The sequence below is a fragment of the Elephas maximus genome, chromosome 4 (genome assembly GCF_024166365.1).
Source record: "Elephas maximus indicus isolate mEleMax1 chromosome 4, mEleMax1 primary haplotype, whole genome shotgun sequence".
Classification (NCBI taxonomy): domain Eukaryota; kingdom Metazoa; phylum Chordata; class Mammalia; order Proboscidea; family Elephantidae; genus Elephas; species Elephas maximus.
The window spans coordinates 167,625,853-167,648,868 of NC_064822.1; the positions used below are offsets into that span (position 1 = coordinate 167,625,853).

General features: G+C 41.6%; 1 protein-coding gene across 1 annotated transcript; it reads right to left on the bottom strand.

Annotated features, from left to right (window-relative positions):
• Window positions 1-7,173: 7,173 nt before the first annotated feature.
• On the bottom strand, window positions 7,174-21,111 carry ARL1 (ADP ribosylation factor like GTPase 1). The gene is made up of 6 exons (XM_049884170.1): window positions 20,910-21,111; window positions 16,876-17,013; window positions 13,794-13,875; window positions 11,675-11,786; window positions 10,986-11,164; window positions 7,174-9,839 (listed from the first exon to the last, which is right to left on the bottom strand). Exons 1-6 carry the CDS (start codon window positions 20,911-20,913, stop codon window positions 9,809-9,811), a joined length of 546 nt encoding a protein of 181 aa, XP_049740127.1. The 5' UTR covers window positions 20,914-21,111; the 3' UTR covers window positions 7,174-9,808.
• Between the last annotated feature and the right edge of the window lie 1,905 nt (window positions 21,112-23,016).

The window sequence follows — 23,016 nt, forward strand, 5'->3', positions numbered from 1 at the left end:
ATGACCAAGTTCTTCCTCATGATCTAACCTACCATGTATTGGTAGTTTGGTTAATTTTCAAGGAACAAGAATGTTCGACTTAATTGCTGAGCTTAAGACACTAAAGCCTACAGTTCTCTGGGGCAACCAAATGAGTCAATGAGTCTTACTGTCAACAGAATTATGATGGAAGAGAATACAGACATGGTCACAAACCTTAATACCAGGCCAAGAATAAATGATCATGGAGAAAATGTCTTGTTGAACGTGGAAGACAACACTTGTTTTTATCTCCTGTTCCTCCCTGTGTGAGTTCAGATCTTCTGACAAGTAAACACCAAGATGAAGTCAGCATGCAGGAGATTTATTGGAGGAGATGCCTGTGAAGGATAAAAGAGGGAGCCAAAGAAGGAAAGGAGAACCATAAGAGTGAGAAAGAAGGAAGGAAGGAAAATTGGGCAGGGAGACTCTTGGACTGCATGCAGCACAATTCCAAGAAAGTTTTGGCCAGGCCAAAGGGTAGTCTTCAAAGTCACCAATTGGAGAAATCCTGTTTCCCACAGGAATAGGTCTGTATCATCGGTTGGGAGCAGCTGTGGGAAGCATGGCCTCCAGTGTGAATCCAGAAGGCCGGTAGCTAGGACTTTCAGACAATTTTGCAGCAGATCAGGGTGGCACATTTTCATGGCCACCACTTTCCAAAGTCCTCTTAAATGAAGTTGAACAAGGGAGAGACAGTGGACATGAGATTTGGCAAATAAAAAAATGGACAGTTGGAATAGTGGTGACGGACTTAGCAACTTCAGTGCCTGCAGAACGCCTGAGTCTCAACACCTGTAATGTAGCAAGCAGTAAACAAACCACTATCCCTCCGCCAGGGAGTAAGCAGCTCCAACACAGTCGAAGTGAGCTCACCTTGGCCTACTTAATTGCCTAAGTAACTACAAAAATTGCTTAGGGTCAGAGAATGATGCTGCAGTTTGGCACACTCAACAAGCCCTGGGGACACTCAGAGATCACAGTAGACTGCCTTGCCCTGTAGTCCACCTCTTGGCCCTATAGGCTCTTGGCCAAACTCAAACTTGCTCATGAATATGCCACCCTACTGGCAACTTGAATTAGATGCACAAAGGTAGAAGCCAAATTCATATTTCAGAGAGCCATTTAGCTTCCTTTCTTAAGGCATGTATGGATTGCTCCATCTGACCAGTGGTATTACTCCAAACACTACAGATGTTGATGACCATACATACTCCTCTCAGGATGTAATCTAAGGCCAGGGTATTATTTATTACAACCAAAGGAGTTTAGATTGATCTGCTGATCTTCTAGGACTACATTATCTAAAGTTAAGGACAGGTTTCTGTCTCTAAGGTGTAGGCTCTGTTGCCAGAGCACAGGACTCATACTACTGTATAGAACTGGAAGTCAGTGGTATCCCCAGGTACCCTCTTGACCTGGGTTCCAACAAGGGAACACGGTCCATGGTCACTGCCAATAATTACAAGAAGGCAATGTTGCTGTGTGCCCTTGAGTTGATTCCGACTCAGGGACCCTATAGGACAGGGTAGAACTGCTCCATAGGGTTTCCTAGGCTGTAAATCTTAATGGGAGCAGATCACGAGATCTTTTCTCCTGCCAAGTCACTGGGGGGTTTGAACAGCTGACGTTTTGGTTAGCACCCAAGCACTTATCCGTTACACTACCAGGGCTCCTACCAAGGGTAATACATGGGCCAAAAAGCAAGCTCCATCCCCAGTAGAACAACATTCTGTACCCCATTATCCCCCACATACTATATAACCCAAAGTAGCCAGGTGACTCCATGTCAGGATTTGTTGTTAACAAATCAACAAATTGATTTGGGCACTGTCATCAAGTAGTTACAGCTTTGATAGCCATACATGGCATAACCCAAGGCCACTCAGGCCTCAGAAGCAACAATCTATATCAGACTGAAACCAATTTGTACTCTGTGTGTTTATTCACGTACGAGGGGAATACATGTTCAGGATATGCCATTGATGACGTCATGCACAAGAGAATAGTTCAGGATGAGTCAGCACACATGAGTTTTTGTTTTCAAAGCCACAGGTCAGATTGCCAGTGAAACCTTCTGCCCAACACAGGCAGTCCCTGTGATTGTTCTGGCAGACTGAAGTGCTGAATTTAGGGTACAAAAAAGTATCACTCATTCCCTCTATCCCAGACGTCCCAGGGTCTAAGGTTTGGGTGCCAGAGTTGCTGCTCTCTCTCCATGGCCACATACTCTGTTTATCCTAATTCAGTAGCCACTATTTCTCCCTTCACCCACCCATCCCCACCTGCACCCAGACCTTTTGTCTGGATGGGTCAGGGGTCACTGGAGCTAAAGCACAAAGGTAGAACTTATAACAGTCTGACATCTCTTACCGCTGCCCAAGGGGGCCATCATAGGGGTGACCTAGAGTTCACAAATTCTGCCAATTGATCATTATCCTCATGGTCTGTGATCTGTCATATCCAACCACTGAAATCAGATGGTAGTAGAAGCAACAAGTTAAAGTCACCTTCCCCCTGTCATCTAACTGCCACACTAAAATGAAACCAGTTGGGCTTTCCAAAACCGTCACTGCCTCCTACACACAGCCTCTAGGTACTAACAATAAATTTAGTGGAGTCCTCCACAATGGGGAAGTAGATTTCAAAAACATCACCTTCTGAGGGAGGGGTTCACCATTGTGTTCGTCATTCTGTCCATTATATAACCATTCTGGAGCAGTTACAGCCCTCAGGCTTCCTCCATGGTATTCCATAAGATATTGTCCACCTCTGGGAAGTCACTGGAAGTTGGCCATAATGTAGTCATTGAAATAACAATCCAAACTAGCACCTTTTAACATAGTTTATAAAGAAAACGTTCTACATCCTACTTTGGTGAGTAGCGTCTAGGGTCTTAAAAGCTTGTGGGTGGCCATCTAAGATACTCCACTGATGTCACCCTGTCTGGAGCAAGGGAGAAGGAAGAAAACCAAAGACAGAAGGGAGAGATAAGTCCAAAGGACTAACAGACCACAACTACCACACCCTCCACCACACTGAGTCAATCACGATGAGATGGTGCCCAGTTACTACCACGGACTGCTTTGATAGGGATCACAATAAAGGGTCCCAGACAGAAATGGAGAAAAGCGTAAAACAAAATTCTAACTCACACACACAAAAAAAGACCTGACTTACTGGTCTGACTGCAGAAACCCCGAGAGTATGGCCCCTGAACACATTTTTAACTCAGTACTAAAGTCACTCCTGAGATTCACTCTTCAGCCAAAGATTAGACAGGCCCATAAAACAAAATGAGACTAAATGGGCACACCAGCCCAGGGGTAAAGACAAGAAGTCAGGAGTGGACAGAAAAGCTGGTAATAGGGAACCCAAGGTTGAGAAGGGAAGAGTATTGGCACATCGTGGGATTGGCAATCAATGTCACAAAACAATATGAGAAGCTAATTTGCTCTGTAAACCTTCATCTAAAGCACATTAAAAATAAATAAAGCAACCAAAGTAGCATGCTTTGTTGGGCATGATTCTGTTCCAAATGAATAGTATGCATAGTGGCTTGAAACCATGGGTTTAGCGTGAGGCTACCTCATTGCTGCCGTTCATCCTCTAAAAGCATATATATATATATATTATTTTTTTTTTAATTGTGCTTTAGGTTAAAGTTTATAGCTCAAGTTAGTTTCTCATACAAAAATTACACATATCGTTACGTGATCCTAGTTGCTCTCTCTATAATGTGGCAGCACACTCCACATTCCCACCCCAGATTTCCCACATCCATTCAACCAGCTCTTGTCCCTTTCTGCCTTCTCATCTCACCTCCGGACAGGAGCTACCCAATTAGTCTCATGTATCTACTTGAACTAAGAAGCACATTCATGAGTATCAATTTATGTCTTATAGTCCAGTCTAATCTTTGAAGAGTTGGCTTCAGGAATGGTAAAAGCATAACCTCTCTTGTCTGCTTCTCACACAGACACACTAGTGAAGTCTCTAACAGCTTCCCAGCATTTTTGTCAAAGCAGTCCCCTATTTCCCTCCTCTCCCTCTCATTATATGTCTACATCATGGTACTGTCCAGGGCATATTCCCCTCCAGGGATGGTCCTAGTTGTCAAAACAGGGCGTGGTTGTGCTTTTCTCTGATGGGGGCCTGGAGTGCTTTCCTAGTCCCCTCATTCTGTAGGACAGCAAGCAGCTAACATGGCACCGTTTAGGCAGCTTGTTTCAATTCTACCTCTCACTGCTTAGCCTCTCTCCATTGACTCAATTCATGTTAACTAACAGGTAGGACAGTGAGGAATCACTTATTCCACCACCATCACCACCCCCCCACCCCTGGCCCCACCCTTGGGCAAGAGCTCCTAGGAAACTTCTTCATACCCACTAATCCAAAGGGTTCTTGCCTTTTTTTTTTTTTTAAGTCATTATATATCACAACCCCATGCCCACTGTGGTACTTTTATCAGGGAAGAATCCCAATCTCCATTAGGGCCGACAGTAGACAAGACTCAGTGCATCAGAGCAAAGCAGTTTATTGCTCACAGCACAGCTAAGAGCAAGGGCCTGAGCATGGTAACACCAATTCCCTTGCCCCCAGGTCCAACAGTGACTCAGTGCACCCAGATGACAGCTATGCATGAAGTGGGTTTGTAACATAGCTGAAGAACCCAGGGCAAAATAAAGCTCAGCGAATAGTAAACAAAAGCCAGTTCCCCTTCCCTGGGAAGTAAACAGTAGCATGGTAGTTTGGTTGCACTCATTTTGACCTACTCCATTGCCTGTGACTAGCTATAAAATGACTCAAAGGACAAGTGAGCCTTGCAATTTGACACACTCAGCAAAAATGTGCAGGGATGTTCAGGGTCCATGGGAGAATCCCTCTTCTAACATGCACAAATTAGTGGGTACCAAGTGCTTAGCACATTGGAAAACCAAGACATAAATCTTCATGAAATTAAATGGCATGGGTAAAGAGACAATCCTAGAAGTTTGCAGAAAGAAAACAAGTCATAGGCAAGCCACATGAAAAGAAAGACATTAAAATTCTTATAGCAACACTAGTTTCTAGTGGATAGTTGAGAAATGTCAAGGTTTGAGGGAAAGGTTATTTTCAGCCTAGCAATCTATACCTAGCAAACTATCAATTAGTTAAGCATGAGGTTAGGAAAAGAACATTCTCAGGTATACACAAACTCAAAAAAAAAAAAGTTACCTTCTACATGACATTTCTTTCTTCAGCAAAACAAAAAAAGGAAGTGTTATGGGTTGAATTGTGACCCCCCAAAAGACAGTTGAAGCCTTGATCCCTGGTACCTGTGAATGTGACCTTATTTGGAAAGTCTTTGCAAATGCAGTAATCAAGTTAAGATAAGGTCATTAGACTGGCCCTCATCCGATGACTGGTATCTTTATAAGGGAGGAAAGAGAGAATGCCATGTGACAATGGAAGCAGAGATTGGAGGGACGCATGACTCTGTCATCACAAGGCTGTTCTGTCTGTTCTCCTCTAAGACACCACTCAGATGGGATTAGCACAGTCTTCTCCGGTATGACCTCACGTTAACCCAACTGGTAATACTGCAAATACCCTATTTCCAAATAGTCATGTTCCCAGGTACAGGGCTTAGGACTTCAACATATCTTTTGGGGAACACAATTGAATCCATAAAAGTAGCAATCTAAGCAATTTTTAAAAAATAACTAATTTTAAACTCCAAGGAAAATAAAGTTATGCTATGTATAATCAGAGTATACTACTTGGAAACAGAGAAAAAAATGAAGTTGTCAAGAATTCCAATTTACTTGGATTCACAAACAAGGCCCATGGAAGCAGCAGTCAAGAAATCAAACAATGCATTGCTTTGGGAAAATCTGCTGCAAAAGATCTCTTTAAGGTGTTAAAAAGCAAAGATGTCACTTTAACGACTAAGGTGTGCCGCACCCAAGCATGGTGTTTTCAATTGCCTCATATGCATGCAAAAGCTGGACGGTAAGGAAGAATGAATTGACGCCTTTGAGTTACGGTACTGGCAAATATTGTGTACCATGGATTGTCAGAAGTACAAACAAATCTGTCTTGGAAGAAGTATAGCCAGAAAGCTCATTAGAAGCAAGACTTCATCTCACATAGTTTGGACATGTTATCACGCAAGACCAGTTGCTGGAGGACATAGAGAGGCAGCAAAAAAAGAGGAAGACCCGCAACGAGATGGACTGACACAGTGGCTGCAACAAGCGGCTCAAGCATAAAAACGACGATGAGGATGGTGCAGGACTGGGCAGTGTTTCATACTGTTGTACATGGGGTGGTTATGAGTTGGAGACAGTCGATGGCACCTAACAACAACACTATTTGGTGCTGTAGTGAACAACTGTTTATAGGGTCATAATAATGTAGACACTGACCTGCCGAACTGACAGATGGTGTATGACTATGTTGGGAAGGTGAAAGGGGAAAGTCCGTATATGAGAAGGGGGTGAGGAAAGGAGGGAAGAGCTTCTTCAGCTACCATAGCAGAAGTCAACAGCATATCGTAAAACCAAGACTTGAAGGTATAAGCAAATTAAATAAAAATATGGAGGTAAAGACCAGAGAACATACTTAGGAGTTGAAAGTGGCTGCCCCTGTGGTGTTTTTGTTTTTGTTTTTTATCCCATACAAACCTTCTGAATTAAGTGCATGTACTTATTGCTTTGATTAAAAAAAAAAAACAAAAAGCAAATGTGAACGCTAAGGCAAAGATCAGAGCGAGCAAATACCTCAGGGACATAGAGCACAAATTTGTTTTTAATTAATATTTATTGAGTACCTACTGTGTGCCAAGTGCACTTCACTAGATGCAAGGGATACTAACAGTAAATAAGGTAGGGTCCCCGCCCACAAGGAGCTCACATTTCCACAATTTAAAGTGCATCTCTGGTATTCAGATGACAAAATTTCACCAGTTTTGTATTTTTTGATTATAACCAGTATGATCACATGACACAGCACAACCACCAACCAGAATCGTAAAACAGGATTTTAGAGCTCAAAGAAACCTTTGGTATCATTTGTCTAGCCCCTTGTTTATAGAAAAGAAAATGAAGGAATGGTAGTTTGCACCCAGAACTCACGTGTTCTGATTTCAACTTTGGTGCTTTTCCCATCATCTTCTCACAAAACAATATTCGGTAGACATTTATTTTGTAAATATCAACATTCAAAATCCTGTAACATACCTGTGCAGTTGTTTCTAGTTAGAGAAGCTGCCTTATAATTTATTCTGCCTAATAAACTTATTAAAAATAATGTACACCCTATTTAGGCCATCCTCTCTTCTTTGTGGTAAACCAGATAAAACTGCCCTTTGGATCAGTGTCATGCCCTCAGTGTTGAAGGCAGCAAGGGTTAGGTGCCAACCAGCATCTGCCTGCCGACTCTACACCCCCATCGCTTCTATTCCTCAGTGTTCCTGAGCTGCTGGGGAGTAGTAAGCAACTTGGGTACAAGCCCTGCACCTCAGCGTGTATATAAGTGAGCCTGGTTTGTTGTATGCCATTGGCTACATCCTTAATCCTACCTTTCTCCCAGCCATGTGCCACTGATCAGAAGGGAAACCAAGTAAAATCACAGGTACCATTTTCCTAGCTGACAAATACATACCCAACTATTTCAACCATGAACATATTCACAGGACCCATAACGTACATTACCATACTAAAAAAAAATAAAACTAGGGATGTAAGTATGAAAAAGGCAGTCTTTCTGCCTCAAGAGTGACTTGGAGACTATGAAACAATGTGCTATGTCCAGTTAATATTAGGTGCATTGGGAACACCTACTTGTGCTTGGAGGAAGGCGTCCCAAAAAGATTTCAAAGAGACCAAATTAGAAATGGGTCTTGGGAAATGAGTTAAGAAGAGTAAGATCCCCCATGCGGAGAGACAGTGGCATTTGTTTCAGCTGAGGAGAGGCCAATCTAGTGAGCTAGAGCCCAACATCAGAAACGACAGTGGCACAGACAAGAAATGAAGCACTAGTGGCCTGATACCTGAAGGACACTACACTAGTAGCTCTCTTCACCAGCACGAATCTTTAAATGTTGTTGGCTGCTCAACTTAAATAATAATATTCCCCCCAAATTTAGTAATTACTAACAACTATATTCACTTTGGAAACCCTGGTGGCATAGTGATTAAGAGCTACTGCTGCGATCCATAAAGTTCGGCAGTTCAAATCCACCTGGCGCTCCTTGGAAACCCTATGGGGCAGTTCTACCCTGTCCTCTACAGTCGCTATGAGTCAGAATCGACTCAATGGTAACAGGTTTGGTTTTTGGTTTTTTATATTTACTTCAATGGGTTTGGTTTTTTGGGTTTATATTCACTTCATACCACCAGTGGTTATGCACTTGGCTGCTAACCAAAAGGTCAGCGGTTAGAACCTACCAGCTGCTCTGTGGGAAATGATGCAGCAGTCTGCTTCCCTAAAGATTTCAGCTTCGGAAACCCTACGGGGCAGTTCTACTCTGCCCTACAGGTCAGAATCGACTTGATGGCAACAGGTTTGGTTTGGTTTTTTATATTCACTTCTGCCACACTGTAGCTAATTCTGTGTTGGAATGGGTAGTTTGAAAAGTTTTTTTTTACATGAATTCAGTTTGTTTTTTAAAACAAACTATCTGATAGCCTAACAGTAAGCCTAATTTTTCAGATCAGAAATATTTAAGTTTATCCTAGAACCAGATTTTGACTTTTTGTCCATTTACACATCCAATTACAGGTAGATAAAAAGGAATATAATGCCTCTTAAGGTAGGTCTTTTTTTACTTTAAAGTGAATTTTTTTTGTTTAACATGCTGCAAATTCCATTTTTTACAACCTCATAGAGTTGTTTTCACTACCTCCGCCATTGATCGCCTCTACTAGATAGAACTGATCGTGAATGTACTGCAACTACTCAATTAGCATAATTGCGCTTAATGGCCGTCTTTGTCACCAATCTGGGCATTTTCAGGAATATATGATGTAGCACAAAGGACAAGCTTCTGATCCAGAAATCCTGCTTTGAGCTGTTCCCTTCACTAGCATGCAACCTTGTGCAAGCCTAGCTATCGGAGCCTTGGGTCACATCCATAAAATGAATGACAGCCTGTTCCACCTATCTCACAGGGTTCCTATGCAGATCAACTAGGTCAATATACATAAAAAATCATTTGAAAACTATAAAGTACTATAAAATGACCGTTACAGATAAGTCACTGCAGTTAACCACTAAAATAATAATTTCAAATTCATGCCTATAACCCAAAACTTTTAAACTAACAACTTAATATAGTCAGTCAGTTAAGCAAATAAAGGCGATATTACACAAACAACATGTTTCTAGAGTACTGTATTGAGTCTAATCTTTGGGAAGAGTAAATTAATTTTAGGGAAAAAAAAATCTGTTATTTATTAGTGTTTACACAAACAAGCTTCAACCACTAATTCAAAAATAAGAGTTTTTCCCCCAACGAGAATGCATTCTTCAATAGGACTATATTTAAATCAGAATTCCATACAAACAGGTGTCTTAAGAAAGGAAGTATTTTCTATTATACAGAGGAGACATTCAGTTGGTTTAATCAAGATGAGTTACCCCTTGAACCAATACTCATTTTTCATCTTTACTGCAAACGCTGCAGTCAGTCCAGTATATGCCAACAATTACGTGGTTTTAACATTTAGTAGTGTGACGCACACTTGACTGTTTCCAAGGGGACTTGTGACGTAGCTTTCATTTCAGAGGAGCAGAAGCGGTCCACTTACTGTCTGCTCTTTAATGTTTCAACTAACCTGTGGAAGGAAAAGGAATCGTTTCGTAAAATCAACTTCAAATAGTTCACTTTTTAGGTATAGAGGATGATCATTTATAATATAAATTTTATATTATCATTTAAAATGATGAAGGGTAATAAGATCAGAATAAGTTTATGGACTCAATTTCCATGAGGGCCTTTTAGCTGTGTTTAGCTGAGTATTTAGCTGAGGGTATTTAGGATCCCTGGGTGGTGCAAATTGTTAAGTGTTTGACTACTAGCCAAAAGGTTGGCAGTCTGAACCTACCGAGAGGTGCCTCAGAAAAAAGCCCTGGCTATCTACTTCTGAGAGGTTGTCACAGCCTTGGAAACCCTATGGAGCGATTCTACTCTGCAAACACAGGGTCACCATGAATCGGAAATGACCCAATGGCAACTAACAACAACAACGTTCTAGCTTTGAATTTGTCTATTCTTTATATGAATAATCAGAAAAGACCATATGTCTACTATCTTCCAGGCCACTGCTACTGCCAGGCCAGCTGGGGGTGATTCAGGGATTAATACCAGTTTTAGTCCTCAAGGAGCTGATCACCTACTAAGTAAATGCACAAATCAAACTAACAATTACAAGACAATGTAACAAGCACTACGCAGCAGATCTATGACAAGGGCATTTAACTGTGTGTGTGTGGTGAGGCAATGGGGGTACGTCAGGGAAGGTTCTTGAGAACAGGTGAGGTGAGGCAGAGAAAAAGCTAGAAAGTGGCAGAGTGCTGACCTATTTAAATATCTATAGTTAGGTTGGTAAGGAGCCCTGGTGGCACAGTGGCTAAAGCGCTCAGCTGGTAACCTAAAGGTCAGTCGTTCAAACCCACCAGGCACTCCATGGGAGAAAGATATGGGAGCCTGCTTCTGTAGAGATTACAGCCTTGGAAACCCTGTGGGGCAGTTCTCTGTCCTACAGGGTTACTATGAGTCGGAACCAACCTGGTGGCAATGGGGTTTTAATTACGCTGATGTGGTTGAAATAAAGGCAGACGCACATAAAGATCCGTGGGTGAAAAAGCTGCTACATAATCTGAATTTTATCCTCAAGACTAAAGGGCAATTACACATGTGTGTACGTATCCTTGCACACACACACAAATGGATAGAGGGCTTCTGAAAACATGACACTTGCCATTCCATTGCCTCATCAAGTCCAGTGCCTTTGGTTGCTGAAGTTTTGAATATTTGCCATTTTCGGTCCTTCAAGGCAGGTAATCCAAGTGAATTTGCCATTTCTGAGGGAGTCATGGCCTGTTCCATGTCCTGCTTATTTGCAAACACCACTAAAATGGCTTTTCTCAGCTCTTCTTCCTAAAGAAAATGGAAGATATTTCATTTTCCCAACCAATTTGCTCCAATTGAGTTCAAAAAGAAATTTCAAAAAAATGTTATTTTTAAAGTATATATTTTCTAATTATTAATGAACTCAATGTTTATTATAAATTAGCTGAAATTATAGAAAAGTATAAAGAAAGGAAGCATCGTCCATAATCCCACTGCCCAAACATTATCAACATTAACATTTCGGGTATTTTCTACTAGTGCTTTGTTCTGTAGACAGTTATAGCTTATTCAGTAAACATATTTACAATTTAATTTCATATTTGCAGAATAGCTGTATTCCCTGCTTGGATTTTCTTTTTTTGTCTGCAAGAGGAATAAGAAGTAATTTGCATAAAAGAAAAAGATACCAAAGGCATTAAAAAAAAAAAAAACAAAACCCTGGATTCTTTTAAATTATTCCTGCAAATGACAATCTACACTGGAAACAACAAGAGCAAATGTAAATTATTTCTCCATATATTAATGAAGTTTTCTTACCTCCAACATGGCAACTAACTCTGATTTGGAAATGCCAATTCGGTCTCGGTCACAACTGTCTACTACATAAATGACTGCATCTGTGTTTGAATAATAACATCGCCAGTATGGCCTAGAGAAAGTTAAAAAAAAAAAAAAGGAAGAATGATTATTTGAAAGAGTTACATGCCCAATCCTGCCCCACCACACGTTACGATCACGGAATGATTCACCGTGGCTGTTGGACATATAGCATCTCTCTCAGATAAGGGATCGAAAGAATGTTGATTAACACTGAATCACAGGACCAAGGAGTTTCAGGATGGGTTCAGACTTCACGGCGAGAGAATGTATTTATAATCTATAAAATCACTAAATGTACAGCTTGAAAAGGTTACACACAGACCTGTTCATTACAGTTTATAAGTCTAACCAGGAACCCTTTAAGATAGCTTTTAAATTTTTTTAATGTGATTTTATAGTTACTCTAAATTGATCACTGAGGTTAGGTGTTAAATTGATCACTGAAGACACCAAGAAGTAGCAATGGCTAAAATTTGGAATGGGCTCAAAACCAGTTTCAAGAAATGTAACAAGTCAAAAGGAGCCAGGATGTTTGGGGAATGTACTGCTAACCTTGTAAGATGGTACCATAGTGAGCAATCATCTTGTTGCCATCAAGTTGATTCCCACTCATGGCGACCCCATGTATGCAGAGTAAAACTGCTCCATAGGGTTTTCAAGGCTGCGACCTTTCAGCAGCAGATCGCCAGGCCTGTCTTTCAAGGAGCATCTGAGTGGGTTCAAACTGTCAACCTTTCAACTAGCAGTCAAGCATTCACAGTTGCCATGCCAAGTATAGAAAGCTGGTAGAGGAGACCTGAATTCTGGAGCACATCTACGTTCACATAATTAGCCCCAACTGCTTTCTCGTCTCCCCTCCAGACAGGAGCTGCCCACGTAGTCTCCTGTGTCTACTTGATCCAAGAAGCTCACTCCTCATCAGTATCATTTTCTATCTTATAGTCCAGTCCAATCCCTCTCGAAAGAGTTGGCTTTGGCAATAGTTCCAGTCTTGGGCTTACAGAAGGTCTAGGGACCATGACCTCCAGGGTCCTTCTCGTCTCAGTCAGACCATTAAGTCTGGTCTTTTTACAAGAATTTGAGGTCTGCATCCCACTGCTCTCCTGCTCCCTCAGGGATTCTCTGTTGTGTTCCCTGTCAGGGAAGTCATTGATTGTAGCCGGGCGCCATCTAGTTCTTCTGGTCTCAGGCTGATGTAGTCTCTGCTTTACGTGGCCCTTTCTATCTCTTGGGCTCATAATTACCTTGTGTCTTTAGTGTTCTTCATTCTCCTTTGCTCCAGGTGGGTTGAGACCAATTGATGCGTCTCAGATGGCTGCTTACTAGCATTTAAGACCCCAGATGCCACTCACCAAAGTGGGATTCAGAATGTTTTCTTAATAGATTTTATTATGCCAATTGACCTAGATGTCCCCTGAAACCATGGTCCTCAAACCCCTACCCCTGCTACACTGGCCTTCAAAGCATTTGGTTTATTTAGGAAACTTCACTGCTTTTGGTTTAGTCCAGTCATGCTGACCTCTCCTGTACTGTGTGTTGTCTTTCCCTTTGCCTGAAATAGTTCTTGTCTACTATCTAATTAATGAATACCCCTCTCCTTCTCTCCCTCCCCACTCTCGTAACCATCAAAGAATATTTTCTTCTCTGTTTAAACTATTTCTTGAGTTCTTATCATAGTGGTCTCATATAATATTTGTCCTTTTGCCTGTAAGGAATTTTTATAAATTCCAAAACAGTCCGTCTCCCTGAGGAAGGGGCTGACAAGAACTAAACAAAAGGGCATTTTTAGTTAAAAACTACTGAAGTCACTGGGTCTTGAAATTTCTGTGAAAATGTTTTTCATTTAAATGATACCTGAAAAACTGGCTTCCTTAAACAGGTTTTAATTTAGTCGATGCTCTTAAAGAAGAGAAATTTCAAATTGCACCTCATTTTAAACTAGGTGACTCCCATTTAAGATACAAAGGAAGATATATTTTGGGTTAACTATTAACCCTTAAAAGAGCCAATAAACATTAAATACCACAAAATAAATAACCTGGGCTTTGTACCGTACCTGATGCTTGTCTGCCCTCCTAAATCCCAGACTTGGAATTTGAGGTTTTTGTATGTTACTGTCTCAACGTTAAATCCAATGGCTGAAAGAGAAATCAAACCAGTCATATGTGCAAGACTAACACAGTCTACCTTCAAAGTATCTGCTCCAATTAAATGGCTGCTTTACACACCATCCTTGTCCTGTGCATGTAAACAATGGTAGAACTGTTGAATCGCATTATTGGTTGAGATATTATTACATTTTAAAGACAAGATAGTAAACTGTGCAATATACACATATACATACCACCACCAAGTAGCAAGATCAGCATGATCTTTAGGTTGTACGCAAATTCCCAGCCAGCTCAGGAAACATACAATTCTTTGTTGTTGTTAGCTGTGGTCGAGTTTGCCCCAACTCACAGTGACCCCATGCACGACGGAACAAAACGCTGCCCAGTCCTGTGCCATCCGATGATCAGGTGCGGGCTGGACAATGTTCTGTTGTGATCTATAGAATTTTCTTTGGCTGGTTTTTGGAAGTAGATTGCCAGGTCTTTCTTCCTAGACCATGTTAGTCCGGAAGTTCTGCTGAAACCTGTTCAGCATCATAGCAACAGGCAAGCCATCGCTGACAGACAGGAGGTGGCTGCACACAAGGTGCACTGGCTGAGAATCAAACCTGGGTATCCCAAATGGGAGGCGAGAATTATACCACTGAACCACCTCAATGAAAATCCTATTATGTTAAGCTCCCCTCAAAATACTGTACTAGCATACAAAAAGTACTCAGAAAGTTATTATTTAGAGAAAGTATAGCTGTAGATGAACTAGAAAAACCTGGAATTTTGGTAGCTAACAAATAAACAGCGTTCAAAACCAAGAAAGACGAGACTCTAAACTTCACTGGGTAAGGACATAACTACAGTGGCATACTGCTTTTTGGAAGCTGGGTTGTCTAAGGATGGCAATCTCACCTACCCTCTGCAAACATCCTCAAGATCTGACTTGGAATAATGTCAAAGCTGGATGGTCAAAGAGGTGTCCCATCCATTCTCTGTGCTACCACATGGGTAAGGCAGGATACTTCCATTTTCACTGAAATGAAACTAAACGAATGTGGAGAGGATGCTGGAAAAAATTAGGAGTTTTATATACAGACACAGTTATATATACAAATGCTAACTAGTATTTTACAAGCTTAAAAAAAATCGAAGTGAAAATGACTTGCCTGTACCAGGACAGTTAATTTTTGTTTTAGATTTAAGTGTATTCTGGTAAATCATGCTTATGAGTATTTGGCAAGTATGTCTATTACAACTAAAAAATAACCATATTATGAAAAACCTGAGTGACAAACTAAAGAGCAAGTTAGTGATGTCTCCCCTAGGATTAGGGAGCAATGTAATCACCTTACCTTCACCATGAACAAGAACCATTGTGTACACGCAAAGGACAAGAGTGGGGCATAAAGCAGCATTAACTGAAAAGTAATCCACTGTGCTGTGTGCACTGAAGGTGCCACCAAAGGACACCACAGCATATAAATGGACAACTCTGAGAAAAACCAAAGGACTGAAATTTGCTGAAGGTAGCAAAAAGAAATAATAGATGTTATGGGTCCAAAGGAAACCCTGGTGGCATAGTGGTTAAGAGCTACGGCTGCTAACCAAAAGGTCAGCAGTTCAAATCCACCAGGTCTTCCTTGGAAACCCTATAAATAGTTCTACTCTGCCCTTTAGGGTTGCTATGAGCCAGAATTGACTTGACGGCAACAGGTTTGGTTTGGTTGGTATGGGTCCGAAACCTTTTTTTTTTTAAATCTGCAAGTTTAAATATTAATAATGTAGAAATACCTTGAGTGACAGCAAAACTTTGGAAACATAATCTAAAGACACTCCAGCAAACTGTATGAATTTTTAAACTTAGTTTAAATGTACAGTGAAATCTGTGAGAGCTGGAACTCAGTTGGACTGCCTTGTTTTTCTAGGTCTCACAAGTTTTCCACCTTTGACAGGCACACACACCATTTTTCTACCGCTCTCTATTTAGTGGAAAATATTTGAGTTTTCCTTCTCTGACAGGTTTCTGCCTTATACAGGTTTTGGCTTTCACAGGTTTTACTGTATTATCTTCAAGGAAATTTAGGTCAACAAGTAAAAAATGTAAAAATAACAGTACTTTTAGTCAAACTAGACTGAGAATATTATTCTAAGATATCAACAACTGAGTTAAAGCTGCGGTGTTGCTTCTCTTGATTTAGGTCCCAGATTACTTCACCACTCATCTCCACAAGTCAGACCTTTTTAAAAGTAATCAACAGAATTACTTCAGAGAAATTAAACTGAATTAAAATAGTAATACAGAAAAACCCACTTCACGTGTAATAACATCACTTAGCATTACTATAATACTTTATACAGGTTTACGAGGTACTTTTATTTCCCCTCAAAGCAAGGGGATATTCATTTTACCAGTAAAGACACTAGTTCTCAAGGAGATTAAGAGACTTAACCAAAGCCAATTTATAAAGAGCAAAACCCTGCCACATAGGAGGACCAACCAAACCAAACTCATTGCCGTCAGGTCCATTCCAATTCACAGCCATCCTATAGGACAGAGTAGAACTGTCCCACGGGGTTTCCAAGGAGCAGCTGGTGAATTGAAACTGCCAACCTTTTGGTTAATAGCCGAGCTCTTAACCACTGTGTCACCAGAGCTCCGTGTAGTAGGACCCACCACCAAAACCCACTGCCATGGAGTTGATTCTGACTCATAGTGACCCTATAGGGCAGAGTAGAACAGCCCCATAGAGTTTCCAAGGAGCACCTGGTGGATTTGAACTGCTGACCTTTTGGTTAGCAGCCATATCACTTAACCACTATGCCACGAGGGTTTCCTGTAGGACAGTGGCCTTAAATTATACAAAACTGCATCTCAGTTTTTGGAAAAAATGTTACCAATATTATGTTCCTACTAGAAGTTTGCAAACCTTAATAATTATTATATAAATGATTTATCAATTCCAAGTCTGGACTTCAAAAATAAATTAGATGGAAACCAGGAAACTCCTACAATTAGTTTATCATACCAGCACTTACTAGGAATAGTAGTAACGACTTCTCCAACCTGTAATCTGTACAAAATTGTGGTTTTCCCTGCTCCATCTAATCCCAAAATTAAAATCCTCATTTCCCGGGTTCCAAACAGACTGGAAAAAATACTTGAGAAAAAGCCACCTAAAATAAAATAAAAACAAGTGTATTCAGTATCATTTTGTGAAAACAGATACTCAAAACATTAAATCTTGCTCTTCGGAAGCTATACCGAATTAAAAACTCTTTCCTCAGTTCATAAAAAAAAAAAAAAGTTCATAGGTGCTTATTTTTGTTCACAGTGAAATAGACTATTCAACATCAAATAAGTATCTATTGATTACTACCATATCCCAAATACTGTGCCAGGGAGGGCAAGAGGATACACTAAAGAATAAGAGAACAGGGCCCCTGCCCTGCTGGTGCTCAATTTCCAGTCAAGTGATTATAGATATCTAGCATGATCTCATTACTACCTCTAAAAATCCAAGGGCTTCTCAGAATGACAGTGAGGCAATGAGATCCCTGAATATGTGAAGCAATTATTATCACGATACAACAGTAGTGTCACCATGTTGCTGTTGTTAGGTGCCATCGAGTTGGTTCCAACTCTAAGCACAACAGAATGAAGTACTGCTGGGTCCTGTGCCATTCTCACGATCATTGCTATGCTTGAGCCCATCATTGCAGCCACTGTGTCAATCTATCTCATTGAGGGTCCTCCTCTCTTTGCTGACCCTCTACTTTACCAAGCATGATGTCCTTCTCCAGGGACTGGTTCTTCCTGATAACATGTCCAAAGTACATGAGCAGAAGTCTTACCACCCTCACTTCTAAGGAGCATTCTGGCTGTACTTCCAAAACAGATGTGTTCATTTTTTGGCAGTCCATGATCTATTCAATCTCCTTCACCAACACCATAACTCAAAGGCATCAGTTCTTCAGTTTTCCTTATTCATTGTCCAGCTTCGCAAGCATATACAGCGATTGAAAATACCATGGCTTGGTTCAGACACACTTTAGTCCTCAAAATGACATCTTTGCTTTTTAATACTTTAAAGACGTCTTCTGCAGATTTGCCCAATGAAATACATCTTCTGATCTCTTGACTGCTGCTTCCATGGGTGCTGATTGTGGTTCCAAGTAAAATGACATCCTTGACAACTTCAATCTCTTCTCCATTTATCATGATGTTGCTTATTGGTCCTGCTGTGAAGATTTTTGTTTTATGTTGAGGTGTAATACATACTGAAGGCTGTGGTCTTTGATCTTCATCAGTAAGTGCTTCAAGCCCTCTTTGCTTTCAGCAAGCAAGGTTGTGCCATCTACATAATGTAGGTTGTTAATGAGTCTTCCTCCAATCCTGATGCCACATTTTTCTTTGGTCCAGCTTCTCAGATTATTTGCTTAGCATATGGACTGAATAAATATGGTGAAAAGGTACAGCCCTGAAGCACACCCTTCCTGATTTTAAACCATGTAGTATCTCCTTGTTTTTGTTGGAATGACTGCCTCTTGGTCTATGTACAGGTTCCTCATGAGTACATGTTCTGGCATTCTCATTCTTCAAATTAGTATCCACAATTTGTTATCATCCACACAGCTGAAGGCCTTTGCAAAGTCAATAAAACGCACATAAACATCTTTCTGGTATTCTCTGCTTTCAGCCAAGATTCATCTGACATCAGCAGTGATATCCCCCGTTCCACATCCTCTTCTGAACCTAACTTGAACTTCTGGCAGTTCCCTGTTGATGCAATGCTACAACCACTTTTGACTTATCTTCAGCAAAATTTTATTTGTGCATGATATTGTTTGATAATTTCTGCATTCTGTTGGATCAACTTTCTTTGGAATGGGCACAAATATAGATCTCTGCCAGTCAGTTGGCTGTCTTCCAAATTTCTTAGCATAGAAGAGTGAGCACTTCCAGCATGCATCGGTTTGTTGAAACATTTATTTCAACTGGTATTCTGTCAATTCCTGGAGCCTTGTTTTTTGTCAATGCCTTCAGCGCAGCTTGGACTTCTTCCTTTAATACCATTGGTTCTTGACCATATGCTACCTCCTGATATGGTTGAACATCGACCAATTCTTTCAGCTGTAGCGACCTGTGCATTCCTTCCATCTTGTTTTGATGCTTCTTGCATCGTTCAATATTTTGCCCACAGACTCCTTCGATATTGCAACTAGAGGCTTGAATTTTTTTCTTAATTTCTTTCAGCTTGAGAAATGCAAAGCGTGTTCTTCCCTTTTGGTTTTCTAACTCCAGGTCTCTGCGCATGTCATTATCAATACTTTGTTTTCTCAAGCTGTCCTTTGAAATCTTCTGTTCAGCTCTTCTAGTTCATCATTTCTTCCTTTCGCTTTAGCTTCTCTACATTCAAGAAGTTTTAGAGTCTCTTCTGACATCCATTTTGGTCTTTTCTTTCTTTCCTGTCTTTTTAAAGACCTTCTGCTTTCTTCATGTATGATATCCTTGATGTCATTCTACAATCCGTCTGGTCTTCAGTCATTAATGTTCGATGCATCAAATCTATTCTCAAGATGGTCTCTAAATTCAGGTGGGATATACTCAAGACAGTGTTTTGGCTCTTGTGGATTTACTTTAATTTTCTTCAGCTTCAACTTGGACTTGCATACGAGCAGGTGATGATCTGTTTTGCAGTCGGCCCCTGGCCTTGCTCTGAATGATATTTAGCTTCTCCATTGTCTCCTTCCACAGATGTAGTCAATTTGATTACTGTATATTCCATCTGGCAAGGATGTATTGATAACTTCTGGTGACTGAAATGTGAAAGTTGAATACCAAGAAAAAGGATCGGTAGTTGGAAAATATGGCCTTGTGATAGAAATGATGCCAGAGACCACATGACAGAATTTTGATGAAGCTTCAGAGTCTCTTTTTCAGTGTCACGGTTACTATCTCCAATTGCTGAGGTTTCTCCATTAAGCGATATAACTAGTACAAGATATTAAGACACAGAAGCCCAAAATGCCAACAATTATTTTTCATGGAAAGCCAATTTTTAAAAAAAACAACAAAAACCTAAAGCTGTAACCAATGCATCATAAAACATTTCCTGACATATGCGTGATATTGCGGAAAGTACAATAATAATATATTTAAAAAAAAGACAATAGAAGAGATGCCACACAATACATGATTATTTGACAAACGACACAATTAAGCTCTGAATCCGGGAAAGTGAATATACCAAGGGCTAGAGAACTCTGGGCAAGCTTAATAGCAGTGGAGTGACTTGACAAAGCCCTTTCTACCTTTTACAAGTAGAAAAGAGAGGAAAAAACACGGAAGGGGGCTGCGGAAGACAGGAAAGTGTTTGTGTTGTTCCGGACAGGAAGTAAACGCCCCAGGAAATTGTGGAGGGATTTAAACAAGCAAAGACTTTGCACCTTCATTTGGCTTCTGGAGGGCTTGGAGCAGAGTTATCTGATATACTTCCCCAATTATGAGACTAAATATTGACATTAAAATTTCATGCACTGACAGTAATGCCTTCCCCACTTCTTACTTCACCTTACTCTAAAGCTACAGATAAGCAGAAAAACTGCTATAGGACAACATTACAAGCTACACCTTCCATTTATATTCTTAAAACTGACAGCAGTCCCAGCGCCCTGGGAAAGAATCAAGCTTCCACTGTCAGATCCGTTCTCATCGTTCACCCAAGAAACCGCAGCGAACCTGCGACCGACCATTTCCAGTCTTCACAAGACCAACTCTGCACAGCAAGTTGAGTGGGTTGGGTATGAGGGAGCGAGGGGAGTTCACGGTCAGGAGCAAGGACTCGGGGCCGGTCTCCCAGGCCGCAGCGCTCTGCAGTCATCACCCCCACCTGGATGAAGCTAGGAAATTAACGAGAACGGAGGGGGACACCCGAGGCCGGGTCCACCCGCCCCCTGAGAAGGTGGCTGCTACTCTTTAGCTTCCCAGGGCGGCCCCTCGCCTCCTCCCGATCCCAGCCCTGGCCCAGATCCCTCCAGCGCTCCCGGGACCCTCTTCTTGGACTCCTCACCCATGATGAACCGCCTGCCTGCCCTCGCCAATCCTCAGAAACGGGCCCCAGCCTCGGGAGCGACACCTATCCGAGCCTCAGCGCCGCCACAGCTGCTCCCTCGGCCTCGGATTCAGGACCCTAGGCGGTTTCCTTTGAAGTCTGGTCAGCCAGCAACTTCCACGTCTGACTCCTGGCGGGGGCGGGAGCGTGGGGCGTCGCGACTGCGTGCTGGGAACGGTAACCTGAGCGTCAGCTTGGTCACTTTCGACGCGAGTCTCCTGAGGGGTAGGGGTAGAGACTGTGAACATTGGAGAGAAAAAAAAAATCAAGGACTGAGAGTACCTCCTGCTTCTGTTTTTCTGATAGAATGGGGTTCCTAAACCGGGAAATTTTAACTTTAAATTCTGGCGAATCTGCCAACTTCTGGCGAATCTGCCAACCTAGAATGCGAGCCTGGCCTCGATGAGGCGGTCCGACAGGTCGCTGGCGCAGTGTGCGGCGTTGAGAGGATGTGGGTCCTGGAGCGACCTGCAGTGGCTGCCTGGCTTTCCCCAAGTGCTTTCTCAGAGCAGGAAACCTACGTAATAATAATAAATAATAGAAAGGTCCCCGCGCAACCAATGCAGAGCAGCCTTACACCTGCTAACTGAAGGTTTTTACTATCACCCTGGCCTGGAAGGCCAGCGTAGATCCCCACCCTTCTTTCTCCCAAAAATCTCTGGCCGCCTGACCACCTTTCTCGGATAAGCAGCAGTGCGGACGGACTGGTCTCGATCCTGAGAGCTGGGGACATGTTCCCTCGAGGGGCTCGGTTGGGATAGCGAGGTCTTGTCAGCAGGGTGTGTTGGGAGGGGGAAGAAAGGTATACCTGAAGGGTGGGAAGAAGTGATTTGGTTTTTATTATTATAGAGGATGCATGTCTTAAAAACGGAAAACGGTACACAGAAAAGTAAACTTTCTGTCCCGAAGTCCCAATCCCCCAGTTCTCCCCAGAAGTAACCACTGTCACCACTTTCTTGGATCCTTTAGATATTCCACATATAATCTTTGCATATTTTGTTTTTATTTTTAATAGAGATCTTCATTCAAAAGAGTATGGACTGCCTATTTGTTTTTGACCAAAATTTGCAAACTTAGGTGCATAGGCGCTGAACCTTTGCACATCTAGCCCTCTACCCTCCACTCAAGTCAGATAGGTTCACAGATAGTTTCCTTGCAAGGAAAGGTTTGTTTTTTGTTGTTGTTTTTGTTTTGTTATTTCAGAAGGGTAGAATGACACTACCTAAACACCTGGACCTCTAACGGCTCTGGCTCTTTTAAGCATACCCTATGTAAGCTTGAAGGAACCCTGGTGGTACAGTGTTTAAGCACTTGGCTGCTAACCTAAGGGCGGGTGGTTCTATGAGTCAGAATTGACTCATCTATGGCAAGGCTTGTTTTTTCTTTTTTACTTTTATTGTGGTTTAGGTGAAAGTTTACAGTGCAAATTAGTTTCTCATTTAAAAATTTACACATGAATTGTGATATTTGTTGCAATCCCCACTTTTATTGTGGTTCAGGTGAAAGTTTACAGTGCAAATTAGTTTCTCGTTTAAAAATTTACACATGAATTGTTTTGTGATATTTGTTGCAATCCCCACAATGTGTCAGCACTCTCCGTCTTTCCACCCCAGGTTTCCCATGTCCATTCGTCAGTTGTCCTTTCCCTTCCTGTCTTCCCATCTTTGATTTTGGGCAAGTGTTGCCCATTTGGTCTCAGACACTTGATTGAAATAAGAAGCATGTTCCTCAGGTGTGTTATTGTTTATTTTATCGGCTCGTCTATTCTTTGGCTGACAGGTGGACTTTGGGCGTGGCTTCAGTTCTGAGTTAGCAGGGAGTCAGGGGCCCATAGTCTTGGGGGTTCTTCCGGTCTTTGTCAGACCAGTAAGTCTGGTCCTTTATATAAATTTGAATTTTGTTCTCCATTTTTCTCCTGCTCTATCCAGGACCCTCTATTATAATTCCTGTCAGGGCTGTCGGTGGTGGTAGCCGGATATACCATCTGGTTCGTATGTGCTCAGGCTGATGAAGACTGTTCGGTGCTTTTTTGTTTGTTTTGTTTTGCTTTTTGTGTTGTCCAACT

What these genes read in the sequence shown, in the direction of transcription:
- ARL1 (XM_049884170.1), bottom strand. An exon ending in AGTCGTTACTACTATTCCTA is followed by an intron (nt 13,876 to 16,875) that starts GTAAGTGCTGGT and finishes TTTCTCTTTCAG; the next exon opens with CCATTGGATTTAACGTTGAG. An exon ending in AGTTAGTTGCCATGTTGGAG is followed by an intron (nt 11,165 to 11,674) that starts GTAAGAAAACTT and finishes CATTTTCTTTAG; the next exon opens with GAAGAAGAGCTGAGAAAAGC.